Source organism: Salmo salar, chromosome 14 (assembly GCF_965601325.2).
Source record: "Salmo salar chromosome 14, fSalSal1, whole genome shotgun sequence".
Lineage (NCBI taxonomy): Eukaryota > Metazoa > Chordata > Actinopteri > Salmoniformes > Salmonidae > Salmo > Salmo salar.
This window is the reverse complement of record NC_138304.1, coordinates 46,285,442-46,308,073: the sequence shown is the minus strand read 5'-3', so window position 1 is coordinate 46,308,073 and position 22,632 is coordinate 46,285,442. Positions and strand designations below refer to the sequence as shown.

At 47.3% G+C, this 22,632-nt stretch overlaps 1 protein-coding gene across 1 annotated transcript in view; it reads left to right on the top strand.

The window, feature by feature from the left end:
* The window catches only part of LOC106569615 (solute carrier family 71 member 1), a 41,580-nt gene extending 20,102 nt beyond the window's left edge, over window positions 1-21,478 (top strand). The window contains exons 8-12 of the mRNA XM_014141157.3: window positions 13,099-13,170; window positions 13,323-13,435; window positions 16,390-16,487; window positions 20,039-20,205; window positions 21,038-21,478. Coding sequence (XP_013996632.1) covers window positions 13,099-13,170; window positions 13,323-13,435; window positions 16,390-16,487; window positions 20,039-20,205; window positions 21,038-21,250 — 663 coding nt within the window. The 3' untranslated portion in view covers window positions 21,251-21,478. The remainder of the gene's footprint in view (window positions 1-13,098; window positions 13,171-13,322; window positions 13,436-16,389; window positions 16,488-20,038; window positions 20,206-21,037) is intronic.
* Window positions 21,479-22,632: the final 1,154 nt, after the last annotated feature.

The window sequence follows — 22,632 nt, the reverse complement described above, 5'->3', positions numbered from 1 at the left end:
AGAACTTTTTGTACTTTAGTCCCACCCCATTTTAGGGGACCAAAATTATTGGGACAAATTCATTTGTGTATTAAAGTAGTCAGAAGTTTAGTATTTCATCCCATATTCCTAGCACGCAATGATTACATCAAGCTTGTGACTACACATTTGTTGGATGCAGTTGCTGTTTTGTTTTGGTGGTTTCAGATGATATTGTGCCCAATAGAAATGAATGGTAAATAATGTATTGTCATTTTGGAGTCACCTTTATTGTCAATAAGAAATAGAATATGTTTCTAAACACTTCTACGTTAATGTGAATGCTACCATGATTACAGATAATCCTGAATGAATCGTGATGAGTGAGAGAGTCGAAGATCATAACCCCAAGACATGCGAACCCTCTCACCAATACAATAAGAGGTTATCATTTTTGCAGGGGTATAATATTTGTGAGTCTAACTTTCTCACTCATCATTATTCACGATTCATTTAGGATTATCTGTAATCATGGTAAGATCCGCATCAAACCAACTCCTACCCCCTAGCCTCAGCCCCTAACATCTAGCCTCGACCCCTATTTTGGTAGGTAGATTCAGTGATGCATCAGCAAATTTATAGTGGAGAGAAATCCATTCTTCCCACGCAGGAAAGTTCCGAGTACAAAACTAATACAATGTGGTCTGCTTCATATATGTGAATTTACTGACTGTGGGGAGTTCCGATGGCAGGCCTCTGAACAAACTCCTTAGAATGTGGCCAAGTAGGGCTACTGTTATAGTGTCAACAACATGGTCTGGTATGTCCCCAGTTAACTATAGTTAGAGAACTAGTCAGCCAGCAGGGCTCAAAACTGCGACCCCAAACTCTCGCATATGTCACACTGCCCTTTGACATGGTGACACCATTTTGTTTTTAATATATATTTTTTTTAATTGGTCGTAGGGTGCCAGTGAAATAAATGTAGCTGGTTGCGTTCGTTTTTGTTAACAATTGTACTTTTTTTTTTTTTGTTATTCCAACAGTAATGGGTATGCAAGCCAGGTATTCAAAAAGTTCGGTCCAAAGTCTTGGTTGAATCTTTGATATTCCCAATCCAGTCGTCATGTGCTGTTTTGAATGAACATCTCTAAAGGCTTTCCCAAATAAATGTTGACTGCAAAGTAGGCCAACCTGGCAGAGTTATATCGTGATAATTTGTCAATCGGATGGCATTTGTTTTGCAAACTCTATCACATGTAGCCTAAATTGTACAGTGCTAGCCAAACACAGCGGTCATTTGCTAGGCGTTCAATTGAGTTAAAGGGCAACCACCTGTGTTGTTGTATTGTTCCCAGACCTGAAAGTAGTCTCCTGATGTGGTTTAAGCATTGTTGTGAACTTAGAACTTACATTTTTATAATAATTCTTTTTTTGTGTGAATACCTGGGCAAAAAATAGGACGACTCGGAAACCTGGGGAAAAAAACTGTGAAAAGGGAGATTACCAAAAGATGAAACTGATTTTATAGGGCCCTACAACTGTAGTGAATGTTCAAAATCACTAACAATAAAACCCTCTTCGAGATTGAGCAAAGGTTTTATTTTTTTCCCTCCAAACAATCAATGTGTAAGATGGTGCTGACAGACAAGGCAGCTCTGCTTCTAGCTCCTAAGCAACTTTGCAGTATTTTGTGTTATTTCTTACAAAAAAACATTCTGGGCTAATAATGTGTTATTACATACAGCTGGAAATAACTTTTGGATATCAGAGTGGCGCTAACTCACCAGCATTGCGACCAGGAATTCTTCCGATACTCCGACGGCCCTCAAGGAACTACACTGGACTACATGCAAACTGGAAACCACATCTCCTGAGGCCACATTTATTGTAGCTGACGATTTTAGTAAAGCAAATATGAGGAAAAGGCTATGGAAGTTTTATCAACACATTGACTGTAGTACTCTCTTATGAAAAACACTAAACCACTGCTACTCGCCTTTTTCAAGATGCCTACAAGGCCTCCCCCGCCCTCCCTTCGGCAAGTCAGATCACGACTCCATTTTGCTCCGCCCTTCCTATAGGCAGAAACTCAAACAGGAAGTACCCATGCTAAGGACTATTCAACGCTGGTCTGACCAATCGGAATCCACGCTTCAAGATTGTTTTGATCACGCGAACTGGGATATATTCCAGGTAGTCTATGAAAATATCATTGACGTATACACGGACATGGTGACTTAGTTCATCAGGAAGTGTATAGGGGATGTTGTTCCCACTGTGACTATTAAAACCTACCCAAACCAGAAACCGTGGCTAGATGGCAGCATTCGTGCAAAACTGAAAGCATTTAACCATCCCAGGTGACTGGGAATATGGCAGAATACAAACAGTGTAGTTATTCACTCCGTAAGGCAATCAAACAGGCAAAATGTCCGTACAGAGACAAAGTGGAGTCGCAAAATAACGGCTCAGACACGAGACGTATGTGGCAGGGTCTACAGACCATCACAGATTACAAAGGGAAAACGAGCTATGTCGCGGACAGCATCTTGCTCCCAGACAAGCTAAACCACTTCGCCCGCTTTGAGGCTAACACAGTGCCACCGACGCGGCCCGCTCCCAAGGACTGTGGGCTCTCGTTTTCCGTGGCCGACGTAAGACATTTAAACGCGTTAACCCTCGCAAGACTGCCGTCCCAGATGGCATTCCTAGCCACGTCCTCAGACCAGCTGGCTGGAGTGTTTAGACATATTCAATCTCTCCCTATCGCAGTCTGCTGTCCCCACATGCTTCAAGATGTCCACCATTGTTCCTGTACCAAAGAAAGCAAAGGTAACTGAACTAAATGACTATCGTCCTGTAGCACTCACTACTGTCATCATGAAGTGCTTTGAGAGGCTAGTTAAGGATCATATCACCTCTAACTCACCCTAGACCCATTTCCAGTTCACCCACGACTGCGTGGCCACGCACGCCTCCAACTCAATCATCAAGTTTGCAGACGACACAACAGTAGTAGGCCTGATTACCAACAATGATGAGACGGCTTACATGGAGGAGGGGAGGGTCCTGGTGGAGTGGTGCCAGGAAAATAACCTCTCCCTCAATGTCAACAAAATGAAGGAGCTGGACTTAAGGAAACAGCAGAGGGATTACATCCACATCGACGTGACCGCAGTGGAGAAGGTGGAAAGCTTCAAGTTCCTCGGTGTACACATCCCTGACATTCTGAAATGGTCCACCCACAGACAGTGTGGTGAAGAAGGTGCAACAGCGCCTCTTCAACCTCAGGAGCATGAAGAAATTCGGCTTGGCCCCTAAGACCCTCACAAACTTTTACAGATGTATTACAGAACATTCTGCACCGCAACTGCATCGCCCGCAACCGCAGGGCTCTCCAGAGAATCGCGTCTGACTGTGACTAAATTATGAGTTGCTATTTTTTTCAAATTGATTACCTAACGTTTAATTGATTATGTGATTGAATTAAACCATGCAACAATTAAACCATTAATAACCTGGGGCACCACAGAAGCATTCATTTATATAGAGCGGTTATCTCCTGAATCCACTCTCTTAAAGATCTGAATATCTTTATCAATAAGTCAATTATTAATCGTCATCTCATTCTGATTGTCGTAAAGTACTTGGTTATCTGCACGAATCCTGGCTAACAAGTTGAATCAGCAACACACAAATTGGCTTATTTATTTACTAAATACCTAAATAATCACACAGTTACATATATATACACAGGATAGATCATACATTGATTACTAATCATGTCATGAAAAGTCCCTAGTGGACTAATCCGATATGACGGCTAGTTACACAAAGGAAGGGGGTTGGGTTTGAATGAAAGAGCGGGAAGACTGAGGGACAAAGGGATTGGGTCTCTATCGGACCTTGAGAAGCTATGCTACCATAAAGACAATCTTATGCATTCTAATAACCGCCCATTCAGAAAAGGAAAATGCAAGATATATATTTACTCTGAGCTGCTCTTCGATAAATGGGTTGAATATGGAAGACTGGTTTGCCCAGCAGAGATCGCCATCTTCCTTTTGAAGAATCTTTCTGGTCGTAGTGTTGTAGAGCGGATACGTTAAAGTACCCTGTCGATCTTAGGAGATTGTCTGTCCTTTCCTAGGCCACGTACGTTTACAGCTGCAGCTGATAACTCTACGTCTCGGATGTATGACTACTTCTTTAGTGAATAATAGTTCAAAGTTCATACCAAGTTGCCGTAATCAGCTCGTGCTGTATTCTGGCTGGTCTAGTCGAAATTCATCGTCACCTCCACATGATCTGGTCTCATGTAAATTTCCTTAGTAGTTGTTCAGCCATACACAACCACAGCTCATGCTGGGGTTTGCTTCGTCTAATGTGAATTGGGTCACGGGGGCTTTTGTACTGGGGAAGAGAAGGGCTCGTTTCATCCCTCTCCAACCAATGTCTGTTCACTTGGGCGTGGCCACTGAGTGAGCATAACTTTACTTATGACAACAATTCTCTCATTTAGAAGCTATAATTACATTTCATCTTCTCACAGTTTCATATTTAAACATTTTAAATTGCACAACAATTCCATGTGAATCTGATTACTAGAATGTGTAGACTTTCCCAGATACAGTTTGTCATATCAGATATGTCCCAGACACCAACTGATCTGACATCAGTACCAACGAACACTTTCAACTGGTTGAGAAAGGGAAGTATTGTTCCATTCCCCAACCTTTTGATGTTACCATACTCTCTCTGTAGTAACACAGGGCTTTCCAAGAGTCCATTCTGTAGAGTGGAGAGAAAAGGGGGAAAGGTATTTATGGGGGTGGTCATAAACCTCACCCAACAGGGCAATGTCATAAGAGGGTGGTGCGGTCTGCCCAACGCATCACCGGGAGCACACTGTCTGCCCTCCAGGCCACCTACAGCACCCGATGTCACAGGAAGGCCAAAAATATCATCAAGGACAACAACCACCTGAGCCACGGCCTTTTCACCCCTCTATCATTCAAAAGGCGAGGTCAGTACAGGTGCATCAAACCTGGGACCGAGAGACTGAAAAACAGCATCTATCTCAAGGCCATCAGACTGTTATATAGCCATCACCAGCCAGCTACCATCCAGTTACTCAACCCTGCACCTTCGAGGCTGCTACCCCTTTGTAGATAGACATGGAATCACTGGTCACTTTAATAATGTTTACATACTGTTTTACTCATTTCATATGTGTATATACTGTGTTCAATTCTACTGTATTTTAGTCAATGCCACTCCGACATTTCTCGTCCTAATATTTATATATTCCATTCTTTTACTTTTAGATTTGTTAATTCTTGTGAATTGTTAGATACCACTGCACTGTTGGAGCTAGGAACACAAGCATTTCACTACACCCGCAATAACATCTACTAAATGTGTGTGACCAATTAGATTTGATTTGTAAATATGATATCGTCAAATTAAAATGTTATTTGTGTATGGAGTACAGGAGGCTGCCAAGGGGAGGACTGCTCATAATAGTGTGAATGGAATGGTGTTGAAACCACTTGTTTGATACATCCCATTAATTCCATTCCAGCCATTAATATGAGCCCGTCCTCCCCAATTAAGGGTCCACCAGCCACCTGTCGAATTGCTCAGTCGGTAAATTTAAAGATGACATTTAAATGATGCATCAGCCACTTTCCTAGATGATTTTTCATTCTGGCCAGTAGCTTTTCAGTTGGCGCTGGCCCAGTGTGCGCCTGGCAAATAATTTTATTTTTATTTTTTAACCCTTTTTCTCCCCAATTTCGTGGTATCCAATTGGTAATTAGTCTTGTCTCATCACTGCAACTCCCGTACGGACTCGAGAGAGGCGAAGGTCGAGAGCCGTGTGTCCTCGAAACACGACCCAACCAAGCCGCACTGCTTCTTCACACAATGCCCACTTAACCCGGAATCCAGCCACACCATTGTGTCGGAGGAAACACCGTACACCTGGCGACCGTGTCAGCGTGCACTACGCCCGGCCCGCCACAGGAGTTGCTAGTGCGCAATGGGACAAGGACATTCCTGCTGGCCAAACCCTTCCCTAACCCAGATGGCGCTTTACCAATTGTGCGCCGCCCCATAGGTCTCCCGGGTCAGGTCCAGGCTGCGACAGAGCTTGGACTCGAACCCAGAATCTATAGTGGCACAGCCAGCGTTGCGATGCAGTGCCTTAGACCACTGCTCTACTCGGGAGGCCCCGCTCTGGGCAAATTTACCTGAGTGTCAAGCCCTGCAAGGGCCTGCATATTTTAAAGATGGCTGGTCATTTATTAGCCTGGGTCTGTATGGAATACAGGTGCATTATGGGACAGGTCAATATCATAAAAAATGTGTGCGGCCAAATAATGTGCTGGCGCAATCAACTGAAATAGTTGGTAGCACCAGCGGAAGAAGTTAGTCTAGACCCCTGGGCCAGTCTGACTCTCTCTCTCTCTCTCTCACTGTGTCCCGAATGGCACCCTAATTCCCTACATAGTGCACTACTTTTGACCAGAACCCTATGTAGGGAATTAGGGTGCCATGTGGGACATCAACCACTGACTGACAAATTTAGATCCACTACCAGTAAACACTGAAAAGGCCCTTTTTGTGTTATTGAAGGACTACAGTCGTTAACAAAACACCAGTCACAGCCTCTCTGGTGTGTTCGAGGTTGTGAGGAGGAGTGTGAAGAATGTGGAGAGAATTCCTCTGGAGAGGCTTGTCATATAATTATCTGTTTGTCTGCTGAATGTGTTATGACAGTTGGAATTCAATTTTAGTCGTTGTTTGCAAACTAATATCACTGCCCACATAGAAATATTTATTGTTGTGAAAACTGAAAGCATTTCCCAGTGAGGGGGGAGTTTTAGCCCTTTCCCTGAATCCAAAATCAACACTGCCTAGGAGGTAGGGTTTGATTTTAGGATTCAGGGTCTGTGTATGTGAGCCTTTTGTCCGTCTACGCTAACATGTACAGTATATGTACATTACCTTCAGAAAGCATTCACAACCCTTCATTTATTCCTATGTTGTGTTAGAGCCTGAATTGAAAATCCTTTAAATTTAGATTTTTGTGTCACTGGCTTACAAACTACCCAATAATGTCAAACGTGGAATTATGTTTTTAGAAAGATATCAAATTTATTTTTATATAGCCCTTCGTACATCAGCTGATATATCAAAGTGCTGTACAGAAACCCAGCCTAAAACCCCAAACAGCAAGCAAAGCATGTGAAAGAAGCACGGTGGCTAGGAAAAACTCCCTAGGAAAAACTCCCTAGGAAGGCCAAAAACCTAGGAAGAAACCTAGAGAGGAACCAGGCTATGAGGGGTGGCCAGTCCTCTTCTGGCTGTGCAGGGTGGATATTATAACAGAACATGGTCAAGATGTTAAAATGTTCATAAATGACCAGCATGGTCAAATAATAATAATCATAGTAGTTGTCGAGGGTGCAACAAGCACGTCCGGTGAACAGGTCAGGGTTCCATAGCCGCAGGCAGAACAGTTGAAACTGGAGCAGCAGCACGGCCAGGTGGACTGGGGACAGCAAGGAGTCATCATACCAGGTAGTCCTGAGGCATGGTCCTAGGGCTCAGGTCCTCCGAGAGAAAGACAGAAAGAGAGAATTAGAGAGAGCATATTTAAATTCACACAGGACACCGGATAAGACGAGAAATACTCCAGATGTAACAGACTGACCCTAGCCCCCCCGACACATAAACTACTGCAGCATAAATACTGGAGGCTGAGACAGGAGGGATCAGAAGACACTGTGGCCCCATCCGATGATACCCCCGGACAGGGCCAAACAGGCAGGATATAACCCCACCCACTTTGCCAAAGCACAGCCCCCACACCACTAGAGGGATGTCTCCAACCACCAACTTACCGTCCTAAGACAAGGCCGAGTATAGCCCACAGCGATCTCCGCCATGGCACAACCCAAAGGGGGGCGCCAACCCAGACAGGAAGACCACGTCAGTGACTCAACCCACTCAAGTGACGCACCCCTCCCGTGGACGGCATGGAAGAACACCAGTAAGCCAGTGACTCAGCCCCTGTAATAGGGTTAGAGGCAGAGAATCCCAGTGGAAAGAGGGGAACCGGCAAGGCAGAGACAGCAAGGGCGGTTCGTTGCTCCAGCCTTTCCGTTCACCTTCACACTCCTGGGCCAGACTATACTTAATCATAGGACCTACTGAAGAGATAAGTCTTCAGTAAAGACTTAAAGGTTGAGACCGAGTCTGCGTCTCTCACATTGGTAGGCAGACCATTCCATAAAAATTGAGCTCTATAGGAGAAAGCCCTACCTCCAGCCGTTTGCTTAGAAATTCTAGGGACAATTAGGAGGCCTGCGTCTTGTGACCGTAGCGTACGTGTAGGTATGTACGGCAGGACCAAATCGGAAAGATGGGTAGGAGCAAGCCCATGTAATGCTTTGTAGGTTAGCAGTAAAACCTTGAAATCAGCCCTTGCCTTAACAGGAAGCCAGTGTAGGGAGGCTAGCACTGGAGTAATATGATCAAATTTTTTGGTTATAGTCAGGATTATCATATCACAGCCATTGAGCATGGTGAAGTTATATCCAAAAATGAAAAGCTGAAACATCTGGAGTCAAGTCAGTGTTCAACCCATTCCTTATGGCAAGCCTAAATAAGTTCAGGAGTAAAAAAATGTGCTTAACAAGTCACAGGTTGCATGGACTCACTCTGTGTGCAATAGTGTAGTGTTGAACATGATTTTTTTTTGAAAGACTACCTCATCTCTGTACATGTAAAATGATCTGTAAGGTCCCTCAGTCGAGCAGTGAATTTCAAACACAGATTCAACCACAAAGACCAGGGAGGTTTTCAAATGTCTCACAAGGAAGGGAAACCTATTGGTAGATGGGTAAAAATTTAATAATATCCCTTTGAGCATGGTGAAGTTATTAATTACACGATGGTGTAACAATACACCCAGTCACTACAAAAACAGGCGTCCTTCGTAACTCAGTTTCCGGAGAGGAAGGAAGGAAACTGTTCAGGGATTTCACCATGAGGCCAATGGTAACTTTAAAACAGTTCGAGTTTAATGGCTGTGATAGTAGAAACCTGAGGATGCATCAACATTGTAGTTACTCCACAATACTAACCTAAATGACAGACTGAAAAGGAAGCCTGTACAGAGTACACATATTGCTGGAATATGTATCCTGTTTGAAACAAGGCAATAAAATAAAACTGCAAAGAAATAAACTTTGTCTTGAATACGAAGTGTTATGTTTGGGGCAATCCAATACAACACATCACTGAGTACCACTCTTTGTATTTTCAAGCTAGTGGTGGCTGCATCATGTTATGGGTATGCTTGTAATCTTTAAGGGCTGGGGAGTTTTTCAGGATAAAAAAAAGAAACAGAATGGAGTTAAGCAAAATCCTAGAGGAAAACCTGGTCTGTTTTTCCACCAGACACTGGGAGATAAATTCACCTTTCAGAAGGACAATAACCTTAAACACAAGGCCATATAATCACACACTGAAGTTGCTTACCAAGACAACATTGAATGTTCCTGAGTGGCCTAGTTATAGCTTTGACTTAAATTGGCTTGAAAAATCTATCGCAAGACTTAAATGGCTGTCTAGCAATGATCAACAACCAACTTGACAGAGCTTGAACAATTTAAAAGAATAATGTGCAAATATTTTACAATCCAGGTCTGCAAATATTGTACAATCCAGGTGTGCAAGGCTCTTGGTGTTTTCAGACCATGTTGTGAACTCAGTGCGGTTCTCTTAAGCCTTTGTGCAGTGTGAACACTCCAAAGGAACTCGGACCCCTCAAAAGAGCCCCCGTATCAAACTGAACTGAGACCATCTCGAGAGGTGGTCTGAGTTCGGTTCGCTTGATTCCCGGGACCCGATTCCCTTCTATTTTTTTTTAGGGCAATGTGAACACAAAGCTCCCCATGTTCTCTTGTCATTTTTTCCGCACCACACACTAGACTACTGCAACAGCGTTTTCCCCTGCCATAACCCCTCACATTGGTGCCACAAAACAGAGATGATGTGCATGTTTGCAGAAAAACGTGTGCTGTTTTTTTCACATTGATTAGAGTTTGTCAAGGATGCCATTACAAAATATGTGTAGAGTTTTTTTTTTTTTTTTTTTTTTTTACTGACACAATGTTCAGATTATTTGTTTACAATATGTGATCTATAGGCAAAGAGCTTCATAAGCTGTTTATTGATTATGGGTTTGTATAGTGTGAGAAGATCTAGTCACAACACAGGGTACAAAATCAACGTCAGCTCTTAAAGGGGCTGTAGCCTATAATGTGTGTGGGGGGGAGAAAAATATTACAGCATTATTTAATCTTCAGTATTCTTCTGCCATTTATTCTTTTACCAATAATATATGTTAATATTATATTCTGATTTTAACTGTCATCTTTCCAAGGTGCATTATGCAGATTTCGCTCTATTTCCTGGTTGCAAAACTTCTGTTTTGCCTAATTTCAGTTTGTGACAAAACAAGGCAATATATTGTAGAGAATCATTGCACCATTTTAAACTGCTGTGAAATATATTTTCCATAACCAAAAATATTGTATTTTCAGCTGTTTTGAAGCTGGTGTACAAAACCGAATGTAAAAGATGCAAAAATGAAACAGAAGCATAGAAATGGCGCACACAGAACAGATCTACTGCGTCTTAGACTTGCTTTCAGTGAGTGACTTATCTGTAACTCACATTTCTATGTGTATTTGGTAAGTACACTGTATCTAGCTGTCCGATAACACGTTCTGATGGAATTGCTTGTCCTCACTTTGTTAAAACCCAGAGTGCGTTGAGTGAATGTTCCAAAAGTAGCAATGTGATTGGTCCAACCCGTAAAAACAGGCCTGATCCGTAACCTAGATATTGATGAAAAACAGGCCCTACCCAGCCCTAACAAAAAATAAATAAATAAAAAACTAGCGTGCTACCAAAACGGTGCAGCTGGCAAAGAAACGAGGACAAAGTCACACTTTAGTAGCTTTTCTTGTCAATTCAACCAACTTCTACACGTGGATGAACTTTTGGGTGAACTTTTTTTCCCTTTCCAAAACGCTGTCTGACCACCCGCCAATGTGGCTGCTGAAACAGACATTCTTACCTGTCAATGACAAAATCTACCCGCCAGGTCTCTAACCCGTGTCTTCTCCGCCCCCCCCCCCAGGTCTCTAACCTGTGTCTTCTCCCCCCCCCCCCCCCCCCCCCAGGTCTCTCTAACCTGTGTCTTCTCCCCCCCCCAGGCTCTCTAACCTGTGTCTTCTCCCCCCCCCCCCCCCCCCAGGTCTCTAACCTGTGTCTTCTCCCCCCCCCCCCCCCCCCCCCCCCCCAGGTCTCTAACCTGTGTCTTCTCCCCCCGCCGCCCCCCCCCCCAGGTCTCTCTAACCTGTGTCTTCTCCCCCCCCCCCCACCCCCCCCCAGGTCTCTCTAACCTGTGTCTTCTCCCCCCCCCCCCCCCCCCCAGGTCTCTAACCTGTGTCTTCTTTCCCCCCCCCCCCCCCCCCCAGGTCTCTAACCTGTGTCTTCTCCCCCCCCCCCCCCCCCCAGGTCTCTAACCTGTGTCTTCTCTCCCCCCCCCCCCAGGTCTCTAACCTGTGTCTTCTCCCCCCCCCCCCCCCCCCAGGTCTCTAACCTGTGTCTTCTCTCCCCCCCCCCCTCCCCCCCCAGGTCTCTAACCTGTGTCTTCTCCCCCCCCCCCCCAGGTCTCTCTAACCTGTGTCTCTCCCCCCCCCCCCCCCCCCAGGTCTCTCTAACCTGTGTCTTCTCCCCCCCCTCCCAGGTCTCTAACCTGTGTCTTCTCCTCCCACCCCCAGGTCTCTAACCTGTGTCTTCTCCTCCCACTCCCCAGGTCTCTAACCTGTGTCTTCTCCCCCCCCCCCCCAGGTCTCTCTAACCTGTGTCTTCTCCCCCCCCCCCCCAGGTCTCGCTAACCTGTGTCTTCCCCCTCCCCCCCCCCCCCCAGGTCTCTCTAACCTGTGTCTTCTCCCACCCCCCCCACCCCCCCCCCAGGTCTCTCTAACCTGTGTCTTCTCCCCCCCCCCCCCCAGGTCTCTCTAACCTGTGTCTTCTCCCCCCCCCCCCCCCCCCCCAGGTCTCTAACCTGTGTCTTCTCCCCCCCCCCCCCCCCCCCAGGTCTCTAACCTGTGTCTTCTCCCCCCCCCCCCAGGTCTCTCTAACCTGTGTCTTCTCCCCCCCCTCCCAGGTCTCTAACCTGTGTCTTCTCCCCCACTCCCCAGGTCTCTAACCTGTGTCTTCTCCCCCACTCCCCAGGTCTCTCTAACCTGTGTCTCTCCCCCTCCCCCCCAGGTCTCTCTAACCTGTGTCTCTCCCCCTCCCCCCCAGGTCTCTCTAACCTGTGTCTTCTCCCCCTCCCCCCCAGGTCTCTCTAACCTGTGTCTCTCCCCCACTCCCCAGGTCTCTCTAACCGGTGTCTCTCCCCCTCCCCCCCAGGTCTCTCTAACCTGTGTCTCTCCCCCTCCCCCCCAGGTCTCTCTAACCTGTGTCTTCTCCCCCCCCCCCCCCCCCCCCCAGGTCTCTCTAACCTGTGTCTTCTCCCTCCCCCCCAGGTCTCTCTAACCTGTGTCTTCTCCCTCCCCCCCAGGTCTCTCTAACCTGTGTCTTCTCCCCCCCCCCCCCCCAGGTCTCTCTAACCTGTGTCTTCTCCCCCTCCCCCCCAGGTCTCTCTAACCTGTGTCTTCTCCCCCTCCCCCCCAGGTCTCTCTAACCTGTGTCTTCTCCCCCTCCCCCCCAGGTCTCTCTAACCTGTGTCTCTCTCCCCCCCCCCCCCCCCAGGTCTCTCTAACCTGTGTCTTCTCCCCCCCCCCCCCCCAGGTCTCTCTAACCTGTGTCTTCTCCCCCTCCCCCCCCAGGTCTCTCTAACCTGTGTCTTCTCCCCCTCCCCCCCAGGTCTCTCTAACCTGTGTCTTCTCCCCCCCCCCCCCAGGTCTCTCTAACCTGTGTCTTCTCCCCCCCCCCCCCAGGTCTCTCTAACCTGTGTCTTCTCCCCCCCCCCCCCAGGTCTCTCTAACCTGTCTTCTTTCCCCCCCCCCCAGGTCTCTCTAACCTGTGTCTTCTCCCCCCCAGGTACAAAGGTTCAGTTCAGAGACAGTAGCTGCCTTCATAGCTGTGGTGGGCATCCTCTCCATTGTTGCTCAGGTTGGTGACTTTTGACACTCGTTGTGTTGTTTTTATACTTTTCATATCGATATTCTGCCTCGCAATAGGTCCCAGAGACAGAGTTGACATATCTGTAATGAATGACTGATTGGCTGATTTTGTTGGACTACCTGCTATGTTCCCTTTGTCAGACAATGGTTCTGGGGATTCTGATGCGCTCCATAGGGAATAAGAACACCATCCTACTGGGCCTAGGCTTCCAGATACTACAGCTGGCCTGGTACGGCTTCGGATCTCAACCATGGTCAGTACCAACTACCTACTATCGAATATACTAACCCTGGTATGGCTTCAGATCACAGCCATGGTCATTACTAACTACCTTTTAATATACTATCACTAACCCTAACATACTGGCCATAACTAACCCTGACCTCCACCCTAACATACTGGCCATAACTAACCCTGACCTCCACCCTAACATACTGGCCATAACTAACCCTGACCTCCACCCTAACATACTGGCCATAACTAACCCTGACCTCCACCCTAACATACTGGCCATAACTAACCCTGACCTCCACCCTAACATACTGGCCATAACTAACCCTGACCTCCACCCTAACATACTGGCCATAACTAACCCTGACCTCCACCCTAACATACTGGCCATAACTAACCCTGACCTCCACCCTAACATACTGGCCATAACTAACCCTGACCTCCACCCTAACATACTGGCCATAACTAACCCTGACCTCCACCCTAACATACTGGCCATAACTAACCCTGACCTCCACCCTAACATACTGGCCATAACTACTAACCCTGACCTCCACCCTAACATACTGGCCATAACAACTAACCCTGACCTCCACCCTAACATACTGGCCATAACAACTAACCCTGACCTCCACCCTAACATACTGGCCATAACAACTAACCCTGACCTCCACCCTAACATACTGGCCATAACAACTAACCCTGACCTCCACCCTAACATACTGGCCATAACAACTAACCCTGACCTCCACCCTAACATACTGGCCATAACAACTAACCCTGACCTCCACCCTAACATACTGGCCATAACAACTAACCCTGACCTCCACCCTAACATACTGGCCATAACTAACCCTGACCTCCACCCTAACATACTGGCCATAACTAACCCTGACCTCCACCCTAACATACTGGCCATAACTAACCCTGACCTCCACCCTAACATACTGGCCATAACTAACCCTGACCTCCACCCTAACATACTGGCCATAACTAACCCTGACCTCCACCCTAACATACTGGCCATAACGAACCCTGACCTCCACCCTGACATACTGGCCATAACTACTAACCCTGACCTCCACCCTAACATACTGGCCATAACAACTAACCCTGACCTCCACCCTAACATACTGGCCATAACAACTAACCCTGACCTCCACCCTAACATACTGGCCATAACAACTAACCCTGACCTCCACCCTAACATACTGGCCATAACTAACCCTGACCTCCACCTTAACATACTGGCCATAACTAACCCTGACCTCCACCCTAACATACTGGCCATAACTACTAACCCTGACCTCCACCCTAACATACTGGCCATAACTACTAACCCTGACCTCCACCCTAACATACTGGCCATAACTACTAACCCTGACCTCCACCCTAACATACTGGCCATAACTACTAACCCTGACCTCCACCCTAACATACTGGCCATAACTACTAACCCTGACCTCCACCCTAACATACTGGCCATAACTACTAACCCTGACCTCCACCCTAACATACTGGCCATAACTACTAACCCTGACCTCCACCCTAACATACTGGCCATAACTACTAACCCTGACCTCCACCCTAACATACTGGCCATAACTACTAACCCTGACCTCCACCCTAACATACTGGCCATAACTACTAACCCTGACCTCCACCCTAACATACTGGCCATAACTACTAACCCTGACCTCCACCCTGACATACTGGCCACAACTACTAACCCTGACCTCCACCCTGACATACTGGCCACAACTACTAACCCTGACCTCCACCCTAACATACTGGCCACAACTACTAACCCTGACCTCCACCCTGACATACTGGCCACAACTATTAACCCTGACCTCCACCCTGACATACTGGCCACAACTACTAACCCTGACCTCCACCCTGACATACTGGCCACAACTACTAACCCTGACCTCCACCCTGACATACTGGCCACAACTACTAACCCTGACCTCCACCCTGACATACTGGCCACAACTTTTTGTGGAACAGGGGACTAAGGGGACAGGGTAGAGAAAGTAGTTCTGATGCTCTGTTTGTGTTGTCTTATGGTGGTTACTGTTAGTTATGGCTGCAGTGAAGAGAAGTTGAATACTGGCCAGTTTTGTCCTTGCTCTGATATCTCTGTGAGGAGGATATCCCGGTTTCTGCCCCCTGACTATATGACACTCTGGTCTGTTGCATGCTTCCTCTCTGGAGTGTGAAAATACTTTGTTAAAGATTCAACTCAAATGAAAAGTAACTTTTTCTATAGTGATGTTACGGCGCGAGCTGAGGTTTCGGGCGGTGCGGCGCGAGCTGAGGTTTCGGGCGGTGCGGCGCGAGCTGAGGTTTCGGGCGGTGCGGCGCGAGCTGAGGTTTCGGGCCTGTTTTTCATCAATATCTAGGTTACGGGTAGGGCTCTGGTATCACCAAATTGATCACTAACATTTTGAAGCTGATCCATTTGCTCGTGCTCTGCTGCAGTACAGTCATATCTGACTAAGATCATAACATGATGTCAGAAGTGCTTCAACCTCGTCAGATATAAAACACGAAAGATTATTTCACAGAAAATAATGTTCCTTGAGTTTTGTCAGTTTTGAGTGATTTTTAAAAATAGCTAACTGCTCTCATGTCTCTTCATTGAGCAGGCCAAGTGGAGCCGTTGCTATGGCTACTCACAGACCCAGAGCCGCCATTAGCAGAGTGCATGCAGGGCGAGCTGCCTGTGTAGAGGGAGCAAGTGACAGACTGAGAGGGCACCTAATGGATTTACTAACAGAGGAAGTGGTTTCGGGCAGGGCCGGGCTTTAAATTTAGCAGAAACAATCAGGCCTGGGTATGGTAGAGCCTGAATGTCACGGGCATGGGTAGGGCTCGGTCTTTAAAATTCAATGCTTGTGCAGGGCTCTAGTGTGTGATGAGGTGTGTGTGTGTGTGTAATTGTGTGTGTCTGTGTTCTCTCTCTCCCATCAGGATGATGTGGGCAGCAGGAGCGGTAGCGGCCATGTCTAGCATTACGTTCCCAGCCGTCAGTGCCATCGTGTCCCGCAACGCAGACCCCGACCAGCAGGGTGAGCTAATACTACCAAAAACTGTATTAGCCTCAATATGAGACTGCCCAATCATAAATTGACCCCCTCAGATCTGAAATGTTATTCCAGATCATGTACAATGCTTAGTCTAGTAGACTTGCTCTCAAGATTGCAACCTACATATTCAAGACCATATACGGGGGTATTTTGAAATACCAATGGTATGATTTTTCAATACCGTAACACAAATGAATATCTGTATGTTTTTGGGGTGCTATGCCACTAGTTATAACTCACAGGCAGTGGTGGAAAAAGTACCCAACAATCATACTTCAGTAAAAGTAAAGATACCTTAAATGGAAAATGACTCAAGTAAAAGTCACCCAGTAAAATTCTACATGAGTAAAAGTATTTGGTTTAAAATATACTGAATTATCAAAAGTAAATTTTGAAATTAATTTCAATTCCTTATATTAAGCAAACCAGAACACTTTTTTTTTTTTAATTATACACTGCTCAAAAAAATAAAGGGAACACTTAAACAACACAATGTAACTCCAAGTCAATCACACTTCTATGAAATCAAACTGTCCACTTAGGAAGCAACACTGATTGACAATACATTTCACATGCTGTTGTGCAAATGGAATAGACAACAGGTGGAAATTATAGGCAATGAGCAAGACACCCCCAATAAAGGAGTGGTTCTGCAGGTGGGGACCACAGACCACTTCTCAGTTCCTATGCTTCCTGGCTGATGTTTTGGTCACTTTTGAATGCTGGCGGTGCTTTCACTCTAGTGGTAGCATGAGACGGAGTCTACAACCCACACAAGTGGCTCAGGTAGTGCAGCTCATCCAGGATGGCACATCAATGCGAGCTGTGGCAAGAAGGTTTGCTGTGTCTGTCAGCGTAGTGTCCAGAGCATGGAGGCGCTACCAGGAGACAGGCCAGTACATCAGGAGACGTGGAGGAGGCCGTAGGAGGGCAACAACCCAGCAGCAAGACCGCTACCTCCGCCTTTGTGCACGGAGGAGCAGGAGAAGCACTGCTAGAGCCCTGCAAAAGGACCTCCAGCAGGCCACAAATGTGCATGTGTCTGCTCAAACGGTCAGAAACAGACTCCATGAGGGTGGTATGAGGGCCCGACGTCCACAGGTGGGGGTTGTGCTTACAGCCCAACACCGTGCAGGACGTTTGGCATTTGCCAGAGAACACCAAGATTGGCAAATTCGCCACTGGCGCCCTGTGCTCTTCACAGATGAAAGCAGTTTCACACTGAGCACGTGACAGACATGAGAGTCTGGAGACGCCGTGGAGAATGTTCTGCTGCCTGCAACATCCTCCAGCATGACCGGTTTGGCGGTGGGTCAGTCATGGTGTGGGGTGGCATTTCTTTGGGGGGCCGCAGAGCCCTCCATGTGCTCGCCAGAGGTAGCCTGACTGCCATTAGGTACCGAGATGAGATCCTCAGACCCCTTGCGAGACCATATGCTGGTGCGGTTGGCCCTGGGTTCCTCCTAATGCAAGACAATGCTAGACCTCATGTGGCTGGAGTGTGTCAGCAGTTCCTGCAAGTGGAAGGCATTGATGCTATGGACTGGCCCGCCCGTTCCCCAGACCTGAATCCAATTGAGCACATCTGGGACATCATGTCTCGCTCCATCCACCAACGCCACGTTGCACCACAGACTGTCCAGGAGTTGGCGGATGCTTTAGTTCAGGTCTGGGAGGAGATCCCTCAGGAGACCATCCGCCACCTCATCAGGAGCATGCCCAGGCGTTGTAGGGAGGTCATACAGGCACGTGGAGGCCACACACACACTACTGAGCCTTATTTTGACTTGTTTTAAGGACATTACATCAAAGTTGGATCAGCCTGTAGTATGGTTTTCCACTTTAATTTTGAGTGTGACTCCAAATCCAGACCTCCATGGGTTGATAAATTGGATTTCCATTGATTATTTTTGTGTGATTTTGTTGTCAGCACATTCAACTATGTAAAGAAAAAAGTATTTAATAAGATTATTTCATTCATTCAGATCTAGGATGTGTTATTTTAGTGTTCCCTTTATTTTTTTGAGCAGTATATTATTATTTCTTTAATTTATGGAATGCCATGGGCACACTCCAACATTGAGACATTTACAAACGAAGCATGTGCGTTTAGTTAGTCTGCCAGATCAGAGGCAGTAGGGATGACCAGGGATGTTCTGTTCACAGGCATTATTCATTGAAAAGGTGAATGTGCACCCAAATCTCTTACTGCTGGTAGGAACAGACCACTGTCGGCGCCCTCTTACTGCTGGTAGGAACAGACCACTGTCAGCCCCCTCTTACTGCTGGTAGGAACAGACCACTGTCAGCCCCCTCTTACTGCTGGTAGTAACAGACCACTGTCAGCCCCCTCTTACTGCTGGTAGTAACAGACCACTGTCAGCCCCCTCTTACTGCTGGTAGGAACAGACCACTGTCAGCCCCCTCTTACTGCTGGTAGTAACAGACCACTGTCAGCCCCCTCTTACTGCTGGTAGTAACAGACCACTGTCGGCCCCCTCTTACTGCTGGTAGGAACAGACCACTGTCAGCCCCCTCTTACTGCTGGTAGTAACAGACCACTGTCAGCCCCCTCTTACTGCTGGTAGTAACAGACCACTGTCAGCCCCCTCTTACTGCTGGTAGGAACAGACCACTGTCAGCCCCCTCTTACTGCTGGTAGGAACAGACCACTGTCGGCCCCCTCTTACTGCTGGTAGTAACAGACCACTGTCAGCCCCCTCTTACTGCTGGTAGGAACAGACCACTGTCGGCCCCCTCTTACTGCTGGTAGGAACAGACCACTGTCGGCACCCTCTTACTGCTGGTAGGAACAGACCACTGTCAGCCCCCTCTTACTGCTGGTAGGAACAGACCACTGTCGGCCCCCTCTTACTGCTGGTAGGAACAGACCACTGTCAGCCCCCTCTTACTGCTGGTAGGAACAGACCACTGTCAGCCCCCTCTTACTGCTGGTAGGAACAGACCACTGTCAGCCCCCTCTTACTGCTGGTAGGAACAGACCACTGTCAGCACCCTCTTACTGCTGGTAGGAACAGACCACTGTCAGCACCCTCTTACTGCTGGTAGGAACAGACCACTGTCAGCCCCCTCTTACTGCTGGTAGGAACAGACCACTGTCAGCCCCCTCTTACTGCTGGTAGGAACAGACCACTGTCAGCCCCCTCTTACTGCTGGTAGGAACAGACCACTGTCAGCCCCCTCTTACTGCTGGTAGGAACAGACCACTGTCAGCCCCCTCTTACTGCTGGTAGGAACAGACCACTGTCAGCCCCCTCTTACTGCTGGTAGGAACAGACCACTGTCAGCCCCCTCTTACTGCTGGTAGGAACAGACTTACCATCATTTGAGTTTCATTACTCAGTTATTACATTTATTTTAGATGTAACAAACCAAACATTGAAATAGCGATATGTAAAGTAAAAACCCAGACTGATCCATGCATCAATACTGGTATTTAGTGAAATAGGGTTTACCACCCATCCCTTGCTGAAAGTGCATCTTGATTGAATGGCTTTGTATCCGTCTCCTAGGTGTTGTCCAGGGGGTGATAACAGGTATCCGTGGTCTGTGTAATGGGCTGGGCCCGGCCTTCTATGGCTTTATATTCTACCTGTTCCATGTGGAGCTGACTGATCTGGACGCTGTAGACAGCCCTGGGAAAGAACCCAAACCTAACATGGCCAACCCTGCTGATGAGGTGAGACCATGGAGGATATAGGACACACACATACACGGCCAACCCCACTGATGAGGTGAGACCATGGAGGATATAGGACACACACATACACGGCCAACCCCACTGACGAGGTGAGACCATGGAGGATATAGGACACACACATACACGGCCAACCCCACTGATGAGGTGAGACCATGGAGGATATAGGACACACACATACACGGCCAACCCCACTGATGAGGTGAGACCATGGAGGATATAGGACACACACATACACGGCCAACCCCACTGACGAGGTGAGACCATGGAGGATATAGGACACACACATACACGGCCAACCCTACTGATGAGGTGAGACCATGGAGGATATAGGACACACACATACACGGCCAACCCCACTGATGAGGTGAGACCATGGAGGATATAGGACACACACATACACGGCCAACCCCACTGATGAGGTGAGACCATGGAGGATATAGGACACACACATACACGGCCAACCCCACTGATGAGGTGAGACCATGGAGGATATAGGACACACACATACACGGCCAACCCCACTGACAAGGTGAGACCGTGGAGGAGTGTATGGGACAGGACTGAGAGACAATGTTATAAGAGTATATATTCAAACACTATTTAGATCCAACAGTATTGATATCATGGTGTCACTCGCCTATAAGAACATGGAGGTCTCAGCCTTCAGACACTCATTCATAATCTCCTACCTACTGTACATCTGACTGAAGGAACTGTTGTTGGGCACTTTGTTAAAACACACACATCCCCCTTTCACAAAGACCCTTCCCATTAATCATCAGTTTCTATGCCCCTCTCTCTCTTCCTCCAGAGTTCCATCATCCCCGGCCCTCCCTTCCTGTTCGGGGCGTGCTCCGTACTGCTATCTCTGTTAGTAGCCCTGTTCATCCCAGAGCACAGTGGTCCGGGGATCCGGCCGGGAGGCTACAAGAAACACAACAACGGGGCCCAGAGCCACTCACACAGCCCTCCCAGTAGCGGGGCCGAGGGCAAGGAGCTGCTACTGGATGGCAGCTGTGTATAACACCAGCCTGGGGGCACAAACTCCACACTTGCTCCCCCTGAGCCCAAACAAGTGAACCATTACTTTCACACATGTACCCAGATGAGTGGCCTCTTCTTCTGGCAGGGAAGATGCACGTGTTTGTCTGTGTCTGAACACCTCGTGGGCTGTGGTTTATCTGAAGCCGCTGAGGTGTGTGTGTGTGTGTGTGTGTGTGTGTGTGTGTGTGTGTGTGTGTGTGTGTGTGTGTGTGTGGGGGGGGGGGGGGGGGGAGAGAGACTCTCTTGGTTGAGCTGATCTCTGCCCTGAGAGTCTTGAGAACCAGGAAGAGGATAAAGGAGGTGGGGATGTAGAGTTCCTGCCAGAGAGCTATGCAGCACACCCATCCGTCCCACATGGGCGGGATCTGGTTGGAGTGAAGGTCCAAGGTTATCTGAACTGTTACTAAGCTCTGTGTGATTTATTTGTCCAAAATGGCACCCTAGTCCCTATATGGTGCACTTCTTTTGACCAGGGCCCACTAGGGAATAGGGTACCATTTGTGATGCAACCCACTCTGACAACAACTGTTCTTTCCCTTAGAGAGGGAGTCAACAACATAGTTCTGCTGGCCAGTTTACAAGCTACCAAACTTCTGTTGTGACTGATTTTATTGTCTAAATATGGCAGATGAGAAAGCAGGTCTTCCTCTGTGTGTGTGTGTCCAAAGCTGGGAGAGAAGTTACTGTATGCCTCCAAAATGGCCCCTATTCCCTTTATAGTGCCCTACTTTTGACCAGCCTCTGGTGCACTATAAAGGGAAGAGCGTGCCATTTGGGAGTCAAACACTGTAGAACTTGAGGAGAGCCTCTGAAGATCCATCTAAGAACCACAACCCATCCAGATGGGGACAGCACAATAGACATTAACCTTTAACTATTTTTCTAGAGGGACTTGAACCTAACATTTGACTGACCAACCTCTATTCCATTGAATATCACATTTAACTGAGTTGTGTGTAAACCACTTTAGTTTTTCCAATGTTTACCTTTCTGTCGTCTGTTCCATTAGACTAGCAGACAGACAGTACAGGACCTCTTGGGTTGGATATGTTTCCAGTGTTCATCACACACTTAAGGCTAGTTGTGCTTGAAGTTTTTATTCCAGAGAAATGTTGCCTTGGAAGTGACGTTGTCTTCATATTAATATATTACAACCTGTATGAAGACTGTTGTCTGACTGTCTGAGGTGGGTCTGTAATTGTTGCTTTCGCTGCTATTGGAGCCTTAAGTCATTTTAGTCTTGTTTTCTAATTCTACTCCTCACAACCCTCTTCTATGTGAATCTAGGCACAGCCGTAGTTAACACACAGACTAGCATGACTGTAGTTCTGTAAACAGCCGTAGTTAACACACAGACTGGCA